The sequence below is a fragment of the Scylla paramamosain genome, chromosome 43 (assembly GCF_035594125.1).
Source record: "Scylla paramamosain isolate STU-SP2022 chromosome 43, ASM3559412v1, whole genome shotgun sequence".
NCBI classification, from domain to species: domain Eukaryota; kingdom Metazoa; phylum Arthropoda; class Malacostraca; order Decapoda; family Portunidae; genus Scylla; species Scylla paramamosain.
The window spans coordinates 12882244-12899699 of NC_087193.1; the positions used below are offsets into that span (position 1 = coordinate 12882244).

Below are 17456 nucleotides of genomic sequence, written 5' to 3' on the forward strand. Positions count from 1 at the left end.
TTCCTTTTTTGCTCAGTGCATATGAGAATAATTTTCCTTTTCCTCCATGCATATGACACTACTTGCCCTTTTCCTTTTCTTTCCCTAAATAGAGAAGACAAGACAGAAATTTTCTTTCCCTCAATACACAACACTATTTTTTTCTCCCACTCTCTCTCTTGTACAGAGTCAGTTTCAATGTACTGGAAGGTTATGCCTACGGGAAACTGAAGGACAACTCAAGCAACGAGTGGACGGGCACGGATAGGAGCCTCTGCAGTCAGGGGAAGCTGACCTCACTGTCTCTGAATTGTCCATCACTGAGGAGAGGTTGAAAGTTGTTACCTACACCCAGCCTATCTATATCATCAGGTGAGAGATACAGGTGATGATCAAATAATATTTTAAAGATGTTGAACAAAGTGCTCCCTTAACAGATTAATTGGATCAGCAAAATGTTCAGAATATGAAATGTCAAATAATTAGATTGATCTATCTATATGCCAGGCTGGCAGTCCTATACAGGGTGGCCCAGACACTACACTATACACTCACATACAACATTGACACTGTTAATCCAAATTCTAATCTATTTATCTATATACCAGGCCAACAATCCTCCCCAAGACACCGCAGACAAATCACCACACATTCACACTCTTAACTTCATTATTATTAACGATTTAGCTGTCTATACATCAGGCTGGCAATCACACACAAAATGGCCCAAACAAGGCACCACACACACATTCACACTCTTAATATCATCTGTCAGCCCCTAGTGGAAAGGGACAATCTTGTGGCCCACCATACTACACCTCAGGAGGTCAGACACAGCATTCAGTTAACAAAAAATCACATTAACACCCCACTCCCCACAGAACATAGTAACACAAAATCAGATTAACACTCACCCCAACGTCACATGTCACAAGACAAGTTCTCATCCCACAGCCGTAAACTGTTTGCGGCCACCTACGAGGGACCTTGCCAAGAAGATGCTTGCCTACACAACCCCAACGGACACAGCTCTGTACCGGCGCATCCCGGCTAACACGACAGGCCTCGCCAGCATCCTCTTCTTCATCGAGCGACTCCAGAGGTGCTACATACCCACGGGGGAGAAGCCTGTTAGCATGGGAGTTGCTGCTGGCTGGTACATGTTGTCAGCTCTCCTACAACAAGGTGAGGACCTGTTGAGGTGTAAGACTGGTCAGTTCAAGTGTTGGAGCATTTAGTGTTTGGTAAAGACGGCTGGTACATGTTGCCAGCCCTCCTACAGCAGGGTGAGGACCTGTTGGGGTATGAGACTAAGTTGAATGCAAGGGTAGTGGTGTTTAATGTTTGATAAGATGGGAATACAGAAAGACAGTTATTAAAGGATAGATTTAAAACTGGGAAACTTTACATGATACCTGGTGTATTTTCATAATTGAGCTGATATTAACTTGAATTAGTTCTGGCATGAGCAATATAAGCAAGTGGTGTTAATATGACTGATATGGATATCAAGTAATGTATTTAATTTTATCAGTAGTTCTCTTCATATGATGATATCAACAGTTTTCTTAGTAAGATATGAGATATAAAATCTTTTAGAAATGATGAGAAAAACTCTTAAATTGCATTTTCATCTCTGAAACATTTTAAAATGGTCTTTTCTACATTTTTAAATTTAAAAAGATGTGTTACTTTCAAAGATTTTAAATTGCCTTTGCATCATCCTCCATGTCTTAAAATTGCCTTTTCATGGCATCTTTCCCTCCTCCTCTTCCTCCTGCAGGCTCCAACACCTACCCAATCAGCACTGCAGCACGGGTAATCTACTGGGTTGGCTACAGTGTGTCCCTCATTGTGTACACATCATACTCTGCCACACTGGTCTCACATCTTGCTGTGGAGCAGCCTGCACCTCTGCCATTCAGCAACCTGCGGGACCTGTCTAGGCAGTCAGGCTGGGATGCTGGATGCAACAACAATGACCTCTTCCAAGTGACAGCCTCGGTGGGTCCTTGGCTTCTTGCTGTGTGAACTGATATACCATCCAGTGGTTGAGAGTTGAGAGAGAGAGAGAGAGAGAGAGAGAGAGAGAGAGAGAGAGAGAGAGAGAGAGAGAGAGAGAGAGAGAGAGAGAGAGAGAGAGAGAGAGAGAGAGAGAGAGAGAGAGAGAGAGAGAGAGAGAGAGAGAGAGAGAGAGAGAGAGAGAGAGAGAGAGAGAGAGAGAGAGAGAGAGAGAGAGAGAGAGAGAGAGAGAGAGAGAGAGAGAGAGAGAATTTTGTTCAGTGCCAGATTTAGGAGTCCACAAAAAGACCAGCTGCCCAGGAGCCTCCACAATCTGGGGTCTCCACAATCTGAGGAGTCTCCCACATAAATATTCTGTAAGTGAAAGAAACTTAAATTAATCAAACACTAGTTTTCTATGAACTAAATATTTTTTTTATTACTATCAAAATAACCACTTGTTTCATTTACACTAAATAAATATGTTCCTTTCACTATAATATATTATATGTATTAAAAACTGCATGGAATACAGATACAAAAATATTAATATAAATATTTCAGGTAGATGGCCTCCACACTCAGGCTGCTCACAGGCCTCCACAGACACAAATCCAGCCCTTGATTTGTAAATTAATTATCTTATTTAATTATTTATTTTTTCCTTTGTAAGAGGAGCACTGCCTTAGGGAGGGAGAGAGAGAAAGAGAATAATAAAAAAAAAAAAAAAAAAAAAACAGATGCCATTTTCTTTAAGAAATGGCATCTGTAATAATAATCTGTTATATGCCATAATAAATTATGGCATATAACATAAAATGTTATATGCCATTTGATAACAGTTTTCTATAGATCTAAGTGTAACTCAGTAAGTTTGTAACACACAATCTCCCTTTCCTAAATCCAAATTGCTTTATTATCACTGGGAGAGGCTGGGATGGACTGGGAGAGGCTGGAATGCACTGAGAGAGGCTGGGATGGACTGGGAGAAGCTAGGATGCACTGGGAGAGGCTGGGATGGACTGGGAGAGGCTGGAATGCACTGAGAGAGGCTGGGATGGACTGGGAGAGGCTGAAATGCACTGGGAGAGGCTGGGATGGACTGGGAGAGGCTGGGATGGACTGGGAGAGTCTAGGATGCACTGGGAGAGGCTGGGATGGACTGGGAGAGGCTGGGGATGGACTGGGAGAGGCTGGAATGCACTGAGAGAGGCTGGGATGGACTGGGAGAGGCTGGGATGGACTGGGAGAGGCTGGAATGCACTGAGAGAGGCTGGGATGGACTGGGAGAGGCTGGATGGACTGGGAGAGGCTGGAATGCACTGAGAGAGGCTGGGATGGACTGGGAGAGGCTAGGATGCACTGGGAGAGGCTGGGATGAAAAGGCTGGGGCTGGGGCTGAGGCTGGGGGAAAAGGTCAAGAATGTTGGGTGTATCTCCAAGACAGTCAGGAATACGAGTAGGGTGTTGCACCAATTGCTCTAGGTCATGGAGGATAGCAAAGTTGTAGGCTAGTTCACCAGGATGGTCAGTGAAGGGAGAGGAAAGCCAAAGCTGGTGGTGAACATTGAAGTCTCCAAGAATGGAGATCTCTGCAAAAGGGAAGAGGGTCAGAATGTGCTCCACTTTGGAAGTTAAGTAGTTAAAGAATTTCTTATAATCAGAGGAGTTAGGTGAGAGGTATACAGCACAGATAAATTTAGTATGAGAGTGACTCTGTAGTCGTAGCCAGATGGTGGAAAACTCAGAAGATTCAAGAGCGTGGGCACGAGAGCAGGTTAAATCATTGCGCACATAAACGCAGCATCCAGCTTTGGACTGAAAATGAGGATAGAGAAAGTAAGAGGGAACAGAAAAGGAGCTACTGTCAGTTGCCTCAGACACCTGAGTTTCAGTGAGGAAAAGAAGATGAGGTTTAGAAGAGGAGAGGTGGTGTTCTACAGATTGAAAATTAGATCTTTGACTGCGAATGTTGCAGAAGTTAATGAAGAAAAAGTTGAGGGGGGGTGTCAAGACACTTAGGGTCTTTGACAGAAAGGCAGTCTGACCTGGGGACATTTATGGTCCCCTCCCCAGATGGGGACTACGAGGCTGGTGTAGGAGTCGCCACGATGATTTTAAAATTTTTGAGTGAAGGGTGTGTGTGTTATTAGGTGCTTGTAGTTTTGTGTGGAGGAAGAGAGTTGTCTTTAGAGGGCAGGCTATGACTGCCCCCTTGTGTTGTGAGACACAAAGGGAAAACGTTCAGCGAGGTCACAGCTGGGTTTAATGATAAGTTCACAGCACCCCCTGAACAGTGCTTTAGACCTCACTGGTAGTAATTATCATTTAGGCAGATGTCTACTGCCTCCTCATATATATTATATCTATATATATATATATATATATATATACGAGGTGTGTCATTAAAGTTCCAGGACTGGTGTCCTAAAAGATGAATTTCAAACCCAAGCCACAAACCACCATATTTCCCCTTCAAAGTAATCCTTCTGGAGTATACAACTGCGCTCCCAACCCTCTACAGTCACTAATCTTTTTCTTACGTGCTTTTAAAATCATGTCCTCTGTTGCAGGTCGTTTAACAATGAGCGCTGAACAGCGAACAAACTTGAAGTTTTTGGTGCAGTTGGGGGAAAACGCCGTCAGAAGCACTGGGGTATGCTGCAAAAAGTGTACGGGGATGAGACAATGTCACGCTCACGTGTTTTTGAGTGGTGCAAGAGGTTCAAAGAGGGCCGGGAGGACGTGGAAGATGACCCCAGGAGTGGAAGACCCTCAACGAGCAGGAATGAGGCCAATGTTGAGCGTTGTCAAGCAGATGGTGCGTGACGATCGTCGGTTGACTGTTCGAAAGATCGCAGATGAGCTTGGCATGAACCACAACAGCGTGTGGAAGATTATCACTGAAGATCTGGGCATGCGGAAAGTCTGTGCGAAGATGGTGCCGAGACTCCTGAACGATGACCAGAAGGGACGACGCATGCAGGTGTGTCAGGACATCCTCGAGCGTCTGGAAACTGAACCAGACTTGCTCAGGAGAGTCATCACCGGCGATGAGTCCTGGGTATTTGAGTACGACCCGGAGAACCAAACGCCAGAGCCTTCAATGGAAGAGTCCGGCGTCGCCACGGCCGAAGAAAGCAAGGCAGTCCAGGTCCAGCTTCAAGGTCATGTTGATCGCTTTCTTCGATGTGAGGGGCATCGTCCACTGCGAGTTCTTGCACAGGGCCAGACAGTCAACCAACATGTGTACAAAGAAGTACTGCGGCGTCTGCTTCGTGCAGTGCGCGAGAAGAGGCGGGAGTTGTGGCAGGGCAACTCGTGGCTGCTTCACCACGACAATGCGCCTGCTCACAATGCCCTGAGCATCAGAGAGTTCTTGGCCAAGAAGAACATCGCCGTGCTGGAGCAACCGCCCTACTCACCTGACCTCGCTCCGTGCGACTTCTTCCTCTTCCCCAAGCTCAAGGAGGTCATGAAGGGGACCCGTTTTGATGATGCGGACGACATCAAAAAGGCCGTGACGACGGAGCTGAGGAGCATCCCGCAAGAATCCTTCCAGCAGTGCATGCAAGCCTGGCAGAGAAGGATGGACAAGTGCATGCGGTGCCAGGGGGATTACTTCGAAGGAGATAACCTATAGTTTGTAGCCTGGGATGTGAAATAAAACTTGTGTGGCACCAGTCCTGGAACTTTAATGACACACCTCGTATATATATATATATATATATATATATATATATATATATATATATATATATACCCAGCCAACATTGGATAATGGGAGGCATGTGGGTGTTTTGTGGGCTACTTTATGGGTCCCATGTGGGCTACCCACATTACTGTAAAACACAGGTTGTTCTTGGAGATTTAAACTTTTTTGCATTTATAAATATTCATTCACATGACAGTAAAGATTCATTTTACTAACATGCCAGTTTCTCTTAAACCAAGCAATTTACGTGTAATCTTATCTTACAAATGGCTTGAGGCATTCTCTAACCCTCTTGGAAAGTTGACAGATATAAGTAATACTGCTAATTTTCATTGAAATATTAAAAGAAAATTAAATAAATAAATAAATAAATAAAATAAATAAATAAATAAATAAATAAAAATCTTTTGGTTCAGTGATGTTCCTCATTTTTTGTCCAAGGTTCTAACCATACCTAAACTAACTTAACAACACCAAAACTAACCTAACCATACCTGCTGTAACCTAACCATACCTAAACTAACTTGACCACACCAAAACTAACCTAACCATACCTGCTGTAATCTAACCATACCTAAACTAACTTAACCACATCCAAACCTAACTACACCCAAACTAACCTAACTGTACTTGCTGTAACCTAACCATACCCAAAACTAACCTAACTACACCCAACCATATCAAACCTAACCTAACCATACCTAAACTCAAGGCAAGGTATGGCGTGTCTAGCCAGTGGTAGCCATAATTATTTCCTATTTTCATCAATAAGAAAAGGCATTGAATTCAATTTAAAAAAAACGTTTCAATTATTGTTAAAGGTTTGTAGAAAAGAATATATCAAGAGCTAGTGTTATTTCATAAGATAGGTAATGAAATACTGGCACATTAATAAAAGTGATATCAAGCCTCAATATACTGACATACGGTAATAACAGTGTAGTACCATCACAATCACCAGCACCACCACCTTACCATTTATATCACTAGACAACCACCTCTACACCGTACGTAATGTACTTTCCACATATAATGCATACCTTTGGGCAAATTGGTGTCAGCGGAGCATTGAATGAATGCCTCTTGGCACTTGCTGGGAGACTGGATGCCTTGGTAATCTGCAGGGATCACCCACTTTTTAACACAGGCTAACTTCTTACTTTACACGTTATGGAAGGCATCAAGTATGGCTTCAAGCATTTTAAAGTATTCACAACATTGTCGAGTGCAATTTAAGATACCTTACTTCTGAACTGGTGTGAACCGCCAACGTACTGTTTACAGCACCCGCTGGGGTTAAAACGTATGTTCACTTTTTAAATCTCTGAATTAAAGTATATTGCATTTTCAAGTTCAAAAATTAAAAATATTATTGCATAAAAATAATGCACTTTTCTTTCTCTTTCCACAAGTTACCTCCAGCAGATTATTAAAGGTAGGTGGAATTTTTATTTAGAGCATGATGAACCCAGCCGTTAGCAGGAAGGCGGCACAACAACGTCAGCGGCGCACCTACAGAGTGAGAAGAGATATTTTCGCTGAGTACGACGATGCTGAGTTACTGAAAAGATTCAGATTGGACCGTGCTGGTATTGTTGCAGTGACTGATATAGTGAGAGACAAGCTGCAAAGTAAAACTGAAAGAAATAGAGCCTTGACCCCTGAGATGGTGGCCATCACATTACGATATTTAGCCACAGGAAAAATGCAACAGTGCAGTTGTGATGATTTTGGAACAACGCAGCCCACTATCAGCCGTGCAATATCACAGACAATTGATGCACTGGCTGACCCAGAAGTAATCTGCCAGTTCGTGGCTTTCCCTCACACCCAGCGTGAAGTGCAGCAAAAACAGGCAGAGTTCATGCAAGTAACTCAGTTTCCCGGTGTTGTGGGAGTGATTGATGGTACTCATATAAGAATTGTGTCTCCTCATGTCGATGAACATGTATATGTGAACAGGAAACGCTATCACAGCATAAATGTGCAAGTAGTATTTGATGCTCACTATAAGATTCTTGACATTGTGGCAAGGTGGCCTGGCTCAGTCAACGATGCAAGAATACTAGATAAGTCAGCACTCAAACTGATGTTTGAGGAACAACATGTACCTGCAGGATGCTACCTTCCCGGGGACAGTGGGCTATCCCTGTAAGCAGTGGCTCCTCACTCCTTACCTTCGCCCTCAAACTGTTGCACAAGCTAATTATAACAGGTGGGTTTATTTGTAAATAGTGTTCTGTTAGGTTTAGATATGCTTTGAACGAATCTAGTAGCTTTCTCCCCAGGGCCGCCCTCCCGCGTGTGCCCGCAGCCCCTACAAGAACCGGTCCCTGCCCCCCTTTGGGCACGCTCTCCTCCCAAGGCTAAGTCCCCGGGGCGTGGCCGCCCAAACTAACCCCCCTCCTCCCAACAGTTCCAGTACCTTACGATGCAGCCGAGGGGACTGACGCCACCACCACCACTGCCACCACCGCCACAACAAGGGTTATTCAAATGGGGAACATGCTTCAGGTGTTGCCCCAAGATGCCTCAGCCCCGCAGCCCCACTTCCCCATGATAGTGCAGGCAGGGAATGTCATACAGGTGAGAGAGAGAGAGAGAGAGAGAGAGAGAGAGAGAGAGAGAGAGAGAGAGAGAGAGAGAGAGAGAGAGAGAGAGAAAGTTTTTTACATACAGAAAGGAGAGACAGAGATAGAAAATCAATCTTACTACTACTACTACTACTACTACTACTACTACTACTACTACTTCTGAGCACCTCCTTCCTCTCAGGTTGTTCCAGCTGACAACACGCAGGTATTAGGGGCAGAAGTCGTTGGAGTTGGTCGGGTCATGCAAGTGGTCGGAGTCCCAGGCTTTCCCCCGACCCCAGCCCCAGACCCCTGCCCCAGCCACCCCTCTCCCTGTGACCCCTGCCCAGTCATCCCTCACCCCCTCCTGCCCCCCTGCGGTGCTGCCAGCGGGGGTGATGGGAGGTGGAGGTGGGCCACACACACCTGGGTTAGCTGTGGCTTGGCTTATCTCCCTCCTCAGCAGGTGAGAGAGAGAGAGAGTGTATATACATCTGTTGTTATTGTATTTATTTGTCTATATTTTCCTTACAGAGTGATTGATTGATTAAATGATATATATTGGTGTTAATATATACAGACAGACTGGTATATAGACATTCTGATATGTGATGGCCAGTCCATGGAGCACAAGGTCTTTGTGGACTAATGAATATTTTACACTAAGGTTTAAGACCAGTGTTTTATTCAGCTATCATGAAAAAAAAAAGAAAAAGACAGTACATAATTATTTAGTAAGTAATTCATAACTTTAACCCAATCAAATTATAGATACATGCAAAAAAGAATTATATCAATAACAAAAGTAAATAATAATAATAATAATAATAATAACTATTACAAATTACAAACAATTACATATGTTTATAATAGTAGAGCTGATTACAATTTGAAAACTAATAAATACAATGAATAATTACTTGTTAAGTGTTGTTTTATCAGTAATTTAAAGGAATGTAATGGTTTGTTTTTAACTGTGTCCGAGAGCCGGGTCCAGTGCTTGGTTCCTCGTGAGACGACACTCTGTTGGGCACGGGAGGTTCAGCAGAAGGGTGTCCTCAAGTTACCTGTCTGTCTTAACTGAATATCATGAGCCCGTGTCTCTTGTGTTTGTATTAAGAGCTTTGTATACAAACGCCAAGGTCTGGAATACAGTAATGTCTCCAGTTTCTAGGAGTTTAAGATCCACTGCTATGTTCGGACTTGTTACTGTTTGTCTTATTCCAAATTAGCTTTTTTGGGGCAAGAAATAATTTATGAGTGTAGGTTGCACTAGGAGAAAGAGAGAGAGAGAGAGAGAGAGAGAGAGAGAGAGAGAGAGAGAGAGAGAGAGAGAGAGAGAGAGAGAGAGAGAGAGAGAGAGAGAGAGAGAGAGAGAGAGAGAGAATGTTTGATATTATTATTATTATTATTATTATTATTATTATTATTATTATTATTATTATTATTATTATTATTATTATTATTATTATTATTATTATTACTGCTACATATTTCTCTCTCTCTCTCTCTCTCTCTCTCTCTCTCTCTCTCCTCTCTCCTCTCTCTCTCTCTCTCTCTCTCTCTCTCTCTCTCTCTCTCTCTTACAATAATAGTTTTACCCTTCTCTCTCATCCTCTCTCCCACTTCCACTCACTCACTCTCTCCCTCCTTTTGCAGCAAATCCCGAGGATCAACGAGGACATGGTGGACCCAGAGATTGCAGCAGCAGCAAGAGAGAGAGAGAGAAGCAAGAGAGGAGGGAGAGGAAGGAGAGGAGGAGGAGAGAGAGGGAGGCCAGGAGGGAGGCACGTCAGAGAGAGAGGGAGAGGAAGAGGTTGATTCTGTTACAACAACAACTGCAACAACAACAACAGTTAGTCAGTGAGGAGGGGGAGGGGCCGTCCTCTGATGCTGAGGATGAGGTATTGTTCAGGGTAAGTAGTAGTAGTAATGCATCATTTTTAAACTTTCCGAGATAATCTTATTTCAACAGGTAGAGATGAAAAAGTCCTCTAACTGACAAAAAAAAAAACATTATCTATTTATTTTGTTATGTAGGCCAGCCAGCCGTGGGGGGGGACAAAACTTCAATAAAAGAGACTCTCTGAGGTGTGGCTCCCCAAAATAGAATTGCAAATGGTAGCCCAGAATTTACATGAATACTGGAGGGTGCTGTCAGGCCAAACCAGCTCCCCATCTGTGCCTATGCAGTGTCTGGCCAGCCACTAGTGTGTTTTGGGGGCTCAGACCAGCAGATTCCCACTGTTTATTCACTGTTTGTGTTGATGCAGTGTCTGGCCAGCCCACTTGTGTGTTTTGGGGGCTCAGACCAGCAGATTCCCCAGTGTTTATTCACTGTTTGTGTTGATGCAGTGTCTGGCCAGCCACTTGTGTGTTTTGGGGGCTCAGACCAGCAGATTCCCAGTGTTTATTCACTGTTTGTGTTGATTTAGTGTTTGGCCAGCCACTTGTGTGTTTTGGGGGCTCAGACCAGCAGATTCCCACTGTTTATTCACTGTTTGTGTTGATCTAGTGTTTGGCCAGCCACTTGTGTGTATGTAGGGGACTCAGACCAGCAGATTCCCACTGTTTATCCACTGTTTGTGTTGATGCAGTGTTTGGCCAGCCACTAGTGTGTTTTGGGGGCTCAGACCAGCAGATTCCTACTATTTATCCACTGTTTGTGTTGATCTAGTGTTTGGCCAGCCACTTGTGTCTATGTAGGGGATTCAGACCAGCAGATTCCCACTGTTTATCCACTGTTTGTGTTGATCTAGTGTTTGGCCAGCCAGTTGTGTGTTTTGGGGGCTCAGACCAGCAGATTCCCACTGTTTATTCACTGTTTGTGTTGATCTAGTGTTTGGCCAGCCACTTGTGTGTTTTGGGGGCTCAGACCAGCAGATTCTCACTGTTTATTCACTGTTTGTGTTGATCTAGTGTTTGGCCAGCCACTTGTGTGTATGTAGGGGACTCAGACCAGCAGATTCCCACTGTTTATCCATTGTTTGTGTTGATGCAGTGTTTAGCCAGCCACTTGTGTGTATGTAGGGGACTCAGACCCAGCAGATTCCCACTGTTTATCCACTGTTTGTGTTGATGCAGTGTTTGGCCAGCCACTTGTGTGTATGTAGGGGACTCAGACCAGCAGATTCCCACTGTTTATTCACTGTTTGTGTTGATGCAGTATTTGGCCAGCCACTTGTGTGTATGTAGCGGACTCAGACCAGCAGATTCCCACTGTTTATCCACTGTTTGTGTTGATGCAGTGTTTGGCCAGCCACTTGTGTGTTTTGGGGGCTCAGACCAGCAGATTCCTCCTATTTATCCACTGTTTGTGTTGATCTAGTGTTTGGCCAGCCACTTGTGTTTATGTAGGGGACTCAGACCAGCAGATTCCCACTGTTTATCCACTGTTTGTGTTGATGCAGTGTTTGGCCAGCCACTTGTGTGTTTTGGGGGCTCAGACCAGCAGATTCCTACTATTTATCCACTGTTTGTGTTGATCTAGTGTTTGGCCAGCCACTTGTGTTTATGTAGGGGACTCAGACCAGCAGATTCCCACTGTTTATCCACTGTTTGTGTTGATCTAGTGTTTGGCCAGCCATTTGTGTGTTTTGGGGGCTCAGACCAGCAGATTCCCACTGTTTATTCACTGTTTGTGTTGATCTAGTGTTTGGCCAGCCACTAGTGTGTTTTGGGGGCTCAGACCAGCAGATTCTCACTGTTTATTCACTGTTTGTGTTGATCTAGTGTTTGGCCAGCCACTTGTGTGTATGTAGGGGACTCAGACCAGCAGATTCCCACTGTTTATTCACTGTTTGTGTTGATGCAGTATTTGGCCAGCCACTTGTGTGTATGTAGCGGACTCAGACCAGCAGATTCCCACTGTTTATCCACTGTTTGTGTTGATGCAGTGTTTGGCCAGCCACTTGTGTGTTTTGGGGGCTCAGACCAGCAGATTCCTACTATTTATCCACTGTTTGTGTTGATCTAGTCGTTTGGCCAGCCACTTGTGTTTATGTAGGGGACTCAGACCAGCAGATTCCCACTGTTTATCCACTGTTTGTGTTGATCTAGTGTTTGGCCAGCCACTTGTGTGTATGTAGGGGGACTCAGACCAGCAGATTCCCACTGTTTATTCCACTGTTTGTGTTGATCTAGTGTTTGGCCAGCCACTTGTGTGTATGTAGGGGACTCAGACCAGCAGATTCCCACTGTTTATCCATTGTTTGTGTTGATGCAGTGTTTGGCCAGCCACTTGTGTGTATGTAGGGGACTCAGACCAGCAGATTCCCACTGTTTATCCACTGTTTGTGTTGATGCAGTGTTTGGCCAGCCACTTGTGTGTATGTAGGGGACTCAGACCAGCAGATTCCCACTGTTTATTCACTGTTTGTGTTGATGCAGTGTTTGGCCAGCCACTTGTGTGTATGTAGGGGGACTCAGACCAGCAGATTCCCACTGTTTATCCACTGTTTGTGTTGATGCAGTGTTTGGCCAACCACTTGTGTGTTTTGGGGGCTCAGACCAGCAGATTCCTACTATTTATCCACTGTTTGTGTTGATCTAGTGTTTGGCCAGCCACTTGTGTTTATGTAGGGGACTCAGACCAGCAGATTCCCACTGTTTATCCACTGTTTGTGTTGATCTAGTGTTTGGCCAGCCACTTGTGTGTTTTGGGGGCTCAGACCAGCAGATTCCCACTGTTTATTCACTGTTTGTGTTGATCTAGTGTTTGGCCAGCCACTAGTGTGTTTTGGGGGCTCAGACCAGCAGATTCTCACTGTTTATTCACTGTTTGTGTTGATGCAGTGTTTGGCCAGCCACTTGTGTGTATGTAGGGGACTCAGACCAGCAGATTCCCACTGTTTATCCATTGTTTGTGTTGATGCAGTGTTTGGCCAGCCACTTGTGTGTATGTAGGGGACTGAGACAAGTTTATTTAATGTTCAGTGACCCGTTTGCAGGCACAGGGGTGTTGACGAGCTGGGTGTGCAGGAGACAGACAATTACAAAGGTTTACAGTTCAAATGGTACATGTATCTTCAAAATACAGATAATAAGTAGATAAATATTGAAATTAATATAGAGTACCATTCTTTATTTAACACTTAACCAAACTTAACCAACATACACACACACGCTAACTCAGACAGTTCCCTAACTACCTTACCATCCCGCAGGAGGCCATGTCGGAGGTGCCGGTGGTGGGGTCGCCAGTTCCGGAGTACGAGGTGGAGGAGGAAAAGGAAGAGGAGGACGAGGAGGAGGCACGGATAAGGAAGAAGAAAAGATTATTACCTGTAGCCCTCCCTCCAGCTGATAAGGGGATATTAAGGAGCCCTTCCTACAGGTGTGTCTGTCTACCTGTGTGTCTCTTTCTATCTCTCCTTTTCATTTTTCCAGTTTCCCATTATTTTCTCCACCCTCTCACTGTCTTTTCTCAGCCTCTCACAACCTATCACACCCTCTCCCAGCTATTCACAGCCACTCACAGCCTCTCTCTCACTCTATCTCATTCCCAGTGTATCCAGACCATTCCAGACTCACCCCAAACTGTCCCAAACTGTTGGGATGGACTTCCAGTCCATCCCAACTTCTCACAGCCTCTTCCAGCCTTTCACAGCCTCTCTCTCTCTCTCTCTCTCTCTCTCTCTCTCTCTCTCTCTCTCTCTCTCTCTCTCTCTCTCTCTCTCTCTCTCTCTCTCTCTCTCTCTCTCTCTCTCTCTCTCTCTCTCTCTCTCTCTCTCTCTCTCTCTCTCTCTCTCTCTCTCTCTCTCTCTCTCTCTCTCTCTCTCTCTCTCTCTCTCTCTCTCTCTCTCTCTCTCTCTCTCTCTCTCTCTCTCTCTCTCTCTCTCTCTCTCTCTCTCTCTCTCTCTCTCTCTCTCTCATTCCCAATGTATCCAGACCATCCCAGACTCACCCCAAACCATCTCCAAGACTCCCCTTCTCTCTTCCTCTCCTCTCCCTCTCTCTCCCTCCCCTCTCTCACTCTCCTAACTCTCCCCAGGAGAGTCCCCAGTGGTGAGCAGATGGTGATGCTGGAGATGATACTGGCATATTGAGTATTATAATTAGCCATAAACACTTGCTTGCTTACTTTCATGTCTACACAGGTTCGTTCGATGCAAGGAGTTGGCACAGGAGGCGTCCGAGGCTGTGTAGAGCGGCCGTCTGAACCTGGTGCCACAGCTTACTATGTTCAACAGGTGCGTGTGTGTGTGTGTGTGTGTGTGTGTGTGTGTGTGTGTGTGTGTGTGTGTGTGTGTTTTGTGTGGTCATTTCACTATCTATCTATCTGTTTAGTTTGTCTCCATCTGTCTGTCTTTCTGTCATTGGTCTGTCTGTCTGTCTGTGTATTGCAATGATTTTTCAGTTATGTATTTTATTTTTTATTCTTGTGTACTTGTGTCTGTCTGTATGTATGTATGTATCAGTCAGTGAGTCAGTCAGTCAGTCACTCAGTTAGTCAGTCATTCAGTCAGTCAGTTAGTCAGTCATTCAGTCAGTTAGTGAGTTAGTCAGTTAGTCAGTCTGTCAGTCACTCACACAGTGTTAATCCTCCTCTTCCTCCTCCTCCTCCTCCTCCTCCTCCTCCTCCTCCTCCTCCTCCTCCTCCTCCTCCTCCTCCTCCTCCTCCTCCTCCTCCTCCTCCTCCTCCTCCTCCTCCTCGTCCACCTCCTCCTCCTCCTCCTCCTCCTCCTCCTCCTCCTCCTCCTCCTCCTCCTCCTCCTCCTCCTCCTCCTCCTCCTCCTCCTGTTCCCCACCACCCCTGCCAAGAGGTGAGTGTATGTACGTGTGTGTGTGTGTGTGTGTGTGTGTGTGTGTGTGTAGTAATAATAGTAATGCTATGTACATATATAAATACTGTTAATATTATTGATAAAAAATATTGATGATGATGATGATGATGATTCAGTGGTGATTATGAAAATGTGCATTACAATATAGGGTAGATATTATTGTTATTACCTGTGTGTGTGTGTGTGTGTGTGTGTGTGTGTGTGTGTGTGTGTGTGTGTGTGTGTGTGTGTGTGTATGTGTGTGTGTGAGGAATAATTGAATAATTGAATAATTGATGCTCTCTCCTTTGCTATTCATTATATACATGGACAGATGCCTGAAGGAAGTGTGTGTAAGGGAGGATAAAGAGATCATGCTGGCCTATGCAGACGATGTCGCTGTCGTGACAGGAAGCCAACAAGATCTTCAAGAGGCCATGACAAGATGGAATGATGTTTTAAATAGGGAAGGAATGAGAATGAACAAACAAAAAACTTATTTACTAGTGGACAAGCAACAAGTGATGGTGTGGCTCTGAGCCACTGTAGTAGGGATGTTATGGTTTAAGTGTAGGAAGTTGCAAATGCTCACCTAACAATTGCACCTTAGTAGAAAAACACAAACAGGAAGTTTATGCAAGTTTTTATCCTTATATAAAATGTTGTATTGCATCAAACCTCCATACATTACTGTCTCTATCCAGTATGAGACCGGTGTTCAGGAAGCACAAGCATGTGCTGAATAACAAGAAGCCGGCATTGGTGAAGGTGACAACATTTCATCTATTTATACATACTTTTTATTATTAAAGCTTATCTTATAATTATTTCTGAAGAGATTGACTAATTTTTGTAGTATTTATGACTTAGAACTACGAGTATGATAAAGCTATGAATTGATATAATTCCTGATTTGTTTTATCTTTTCATTATCCTTCCTTTGTTAATTGAGCATTTTATATTACTTAGCTTAAAAATGCAAGAACGGTTCAGAAGTATCCAACCTTGGGCTAAGGGCCAAAATTATGGTATCATTCAAAATGTCCTTCAAAGAAAGCCCTCTGTAATCCAACACACTTAGCCCATTAATCCTTCCATTTCTCATCAATTTGTTCAACATTCATATTTTTCCCTTATAGGGTTGAACAATTTTCATGGGTTCAGAGCAAAAGGCTTCCTCATTCCTCCCCAAGGTATTCTCGGATGGTAAGCAGGTTTGACTCTGGAGCAAACCTGACCAAGGGCTACTGCCCAAGGCTACAGAGGTTCCTCTCCCTGAGGCTGAATGCACCATGTGAGATGGTTCTGTTATGTGGATGAATGTCATGGTGGATAGCAGTGCCACCACATTCCTACAATCATCCATCACTCCACTGCTCAAACGCTTCTGCAACCAATGATAGGTATGCTGCCACATTCTGCATGGTCTCCTTGGCTCTCAGATAAGGATACTGTCAACAGGTTTGGGATTGCCAAAAAATCATAAGGAGCTATGTCTGAAAAGTCCAGAGAGAGAGAGAGAGAGAAAGAATGAGCAAGAGAAAGAGTAGGATGAAGCAAAGGAAGAGTCAAGAGGGAGGAAGAGAGAGTAGGACAAGAAAAAACAGAACAAATAAATCCCCTACACGTCTTGTCTCCATTCACACAAGCCATGAAAAGCTTGTCCATCCCTGAGTGCTCAGAAGCAGTGTTCCACTGATGATGTGGAAACTTGAGACACCCAATCATTTAATGGGCTTTAGTAGGTTTTGTCACCAGTCTTCTGTGTGTCACTGACTACATTTTGAAATTTTTATCTGTTCTATTTAATTTTGTGTGTATGTACACAATGTTTATGGTCAATAAACTATTTATAAAACTATTTATCTGTGTGAGTAAGATAAAAGCAGTTATTGTTATTATTATTATTATTATTATTATTATTATTATTATTATTACACATTTTCCTCCTTGTATTTAAATATTATTATTATTATTATTATTATTATTATTATTATCATGAATTGTTCTTGTTTATAAATAAAATACTGTAACTGATTATTATTTTTTTTATCATTCATTTAGACTCTCTCTCTCTCTCTCTCTCTCTCTCTCGAATAAAATGACTGGTGAAGAACTCTAATAATTAAAGTGCTAAAAAATCCATTAAACTACGAGAAATAAGACAAATAATTAATGACACACCTAATAACACAAACAAGGAGTAATAAACAAAACTTAAGCCAGAAAACACGAAAAGATAAAACTATCATATAAAGAAATACGAAGTAAAAAAAAATCATGAATATCAAATAAATAACTCACATATAATCAATAAACACGTAAGGAACAGTAAATAAACAATTAAGCCATTCATTGCAAGGGCCACAGTCAGAAAGTGAAAAAAAAAAATGCTTAGTTAAATACCGAGGCTAAATAAAACAA

At 43.5% G+C, this 17456-nt stretch overlaps 1 protein-coding gene and 2 long non-coding RNA genes across 5 annotated transcripts; 2 read left to right on the forward strand and 1 right to left on the reverse strand.

The window, feature by feature from the left end:
* The first annotated feature begins 977 nt into the window (after window positions 1–977).
* On the forward strand, window positions 978–2155 carry LOC135093473 (glutamate receptor 4-like). Its single transcript, XM_063992755.1, has 2 exons — window positions 978–1164; window positions 1763–2155. Exons 1-2 carry the CDS (start codon window positions 978–980, stop codon window positions 2008–2010), a joined length of 435 nt encoding a protein of 144 aa, XP_063848825.1. The 3' UTR covers window positions 2011–2155.
* A 4998-nt stretch (window positions 2156–7153) lies between these two features.
* On the forward strand, window positions 7154–17069 carry LOC135093744 (uncharacterized). Of its 3 annotated transcripts, none has more exons than XR_010263481.1 (6): window positions 7154–8281; window positions 8471–8734; window positions 9928–10184; window positions 13434–13603; window positions 14367–14459; window positions 15367–17069. It is a non-coding gene; the product is annotated as an uncharacterized LOC135093744 (long non-coding RNA). The 3 variants fall into 3 exon arrangements; XR_010263482.1 differs by having other exon boundaries at window positions 7154–7910; window positions 8112–8281; window positions 14367–17069; XR_010263480.1 differs by having other exon boundaries at window positions 14367–17069.
* LOC135093745 (uncharacterized) lies at window positions 13604–13988 on the reverse strand. The gene is made up of 2 exons (XR_010263483.1): window positions 13848–13988; window positions 13604–13816 (listed from the first exon to the last, which is right to left on the reverse strand). It is a non-coding gene; the product is annotated as an uncharacterized LOC135093745 (long non-coding RNA).
* Window positions 17070–17456: the final 387 nt, after the last annotated feature.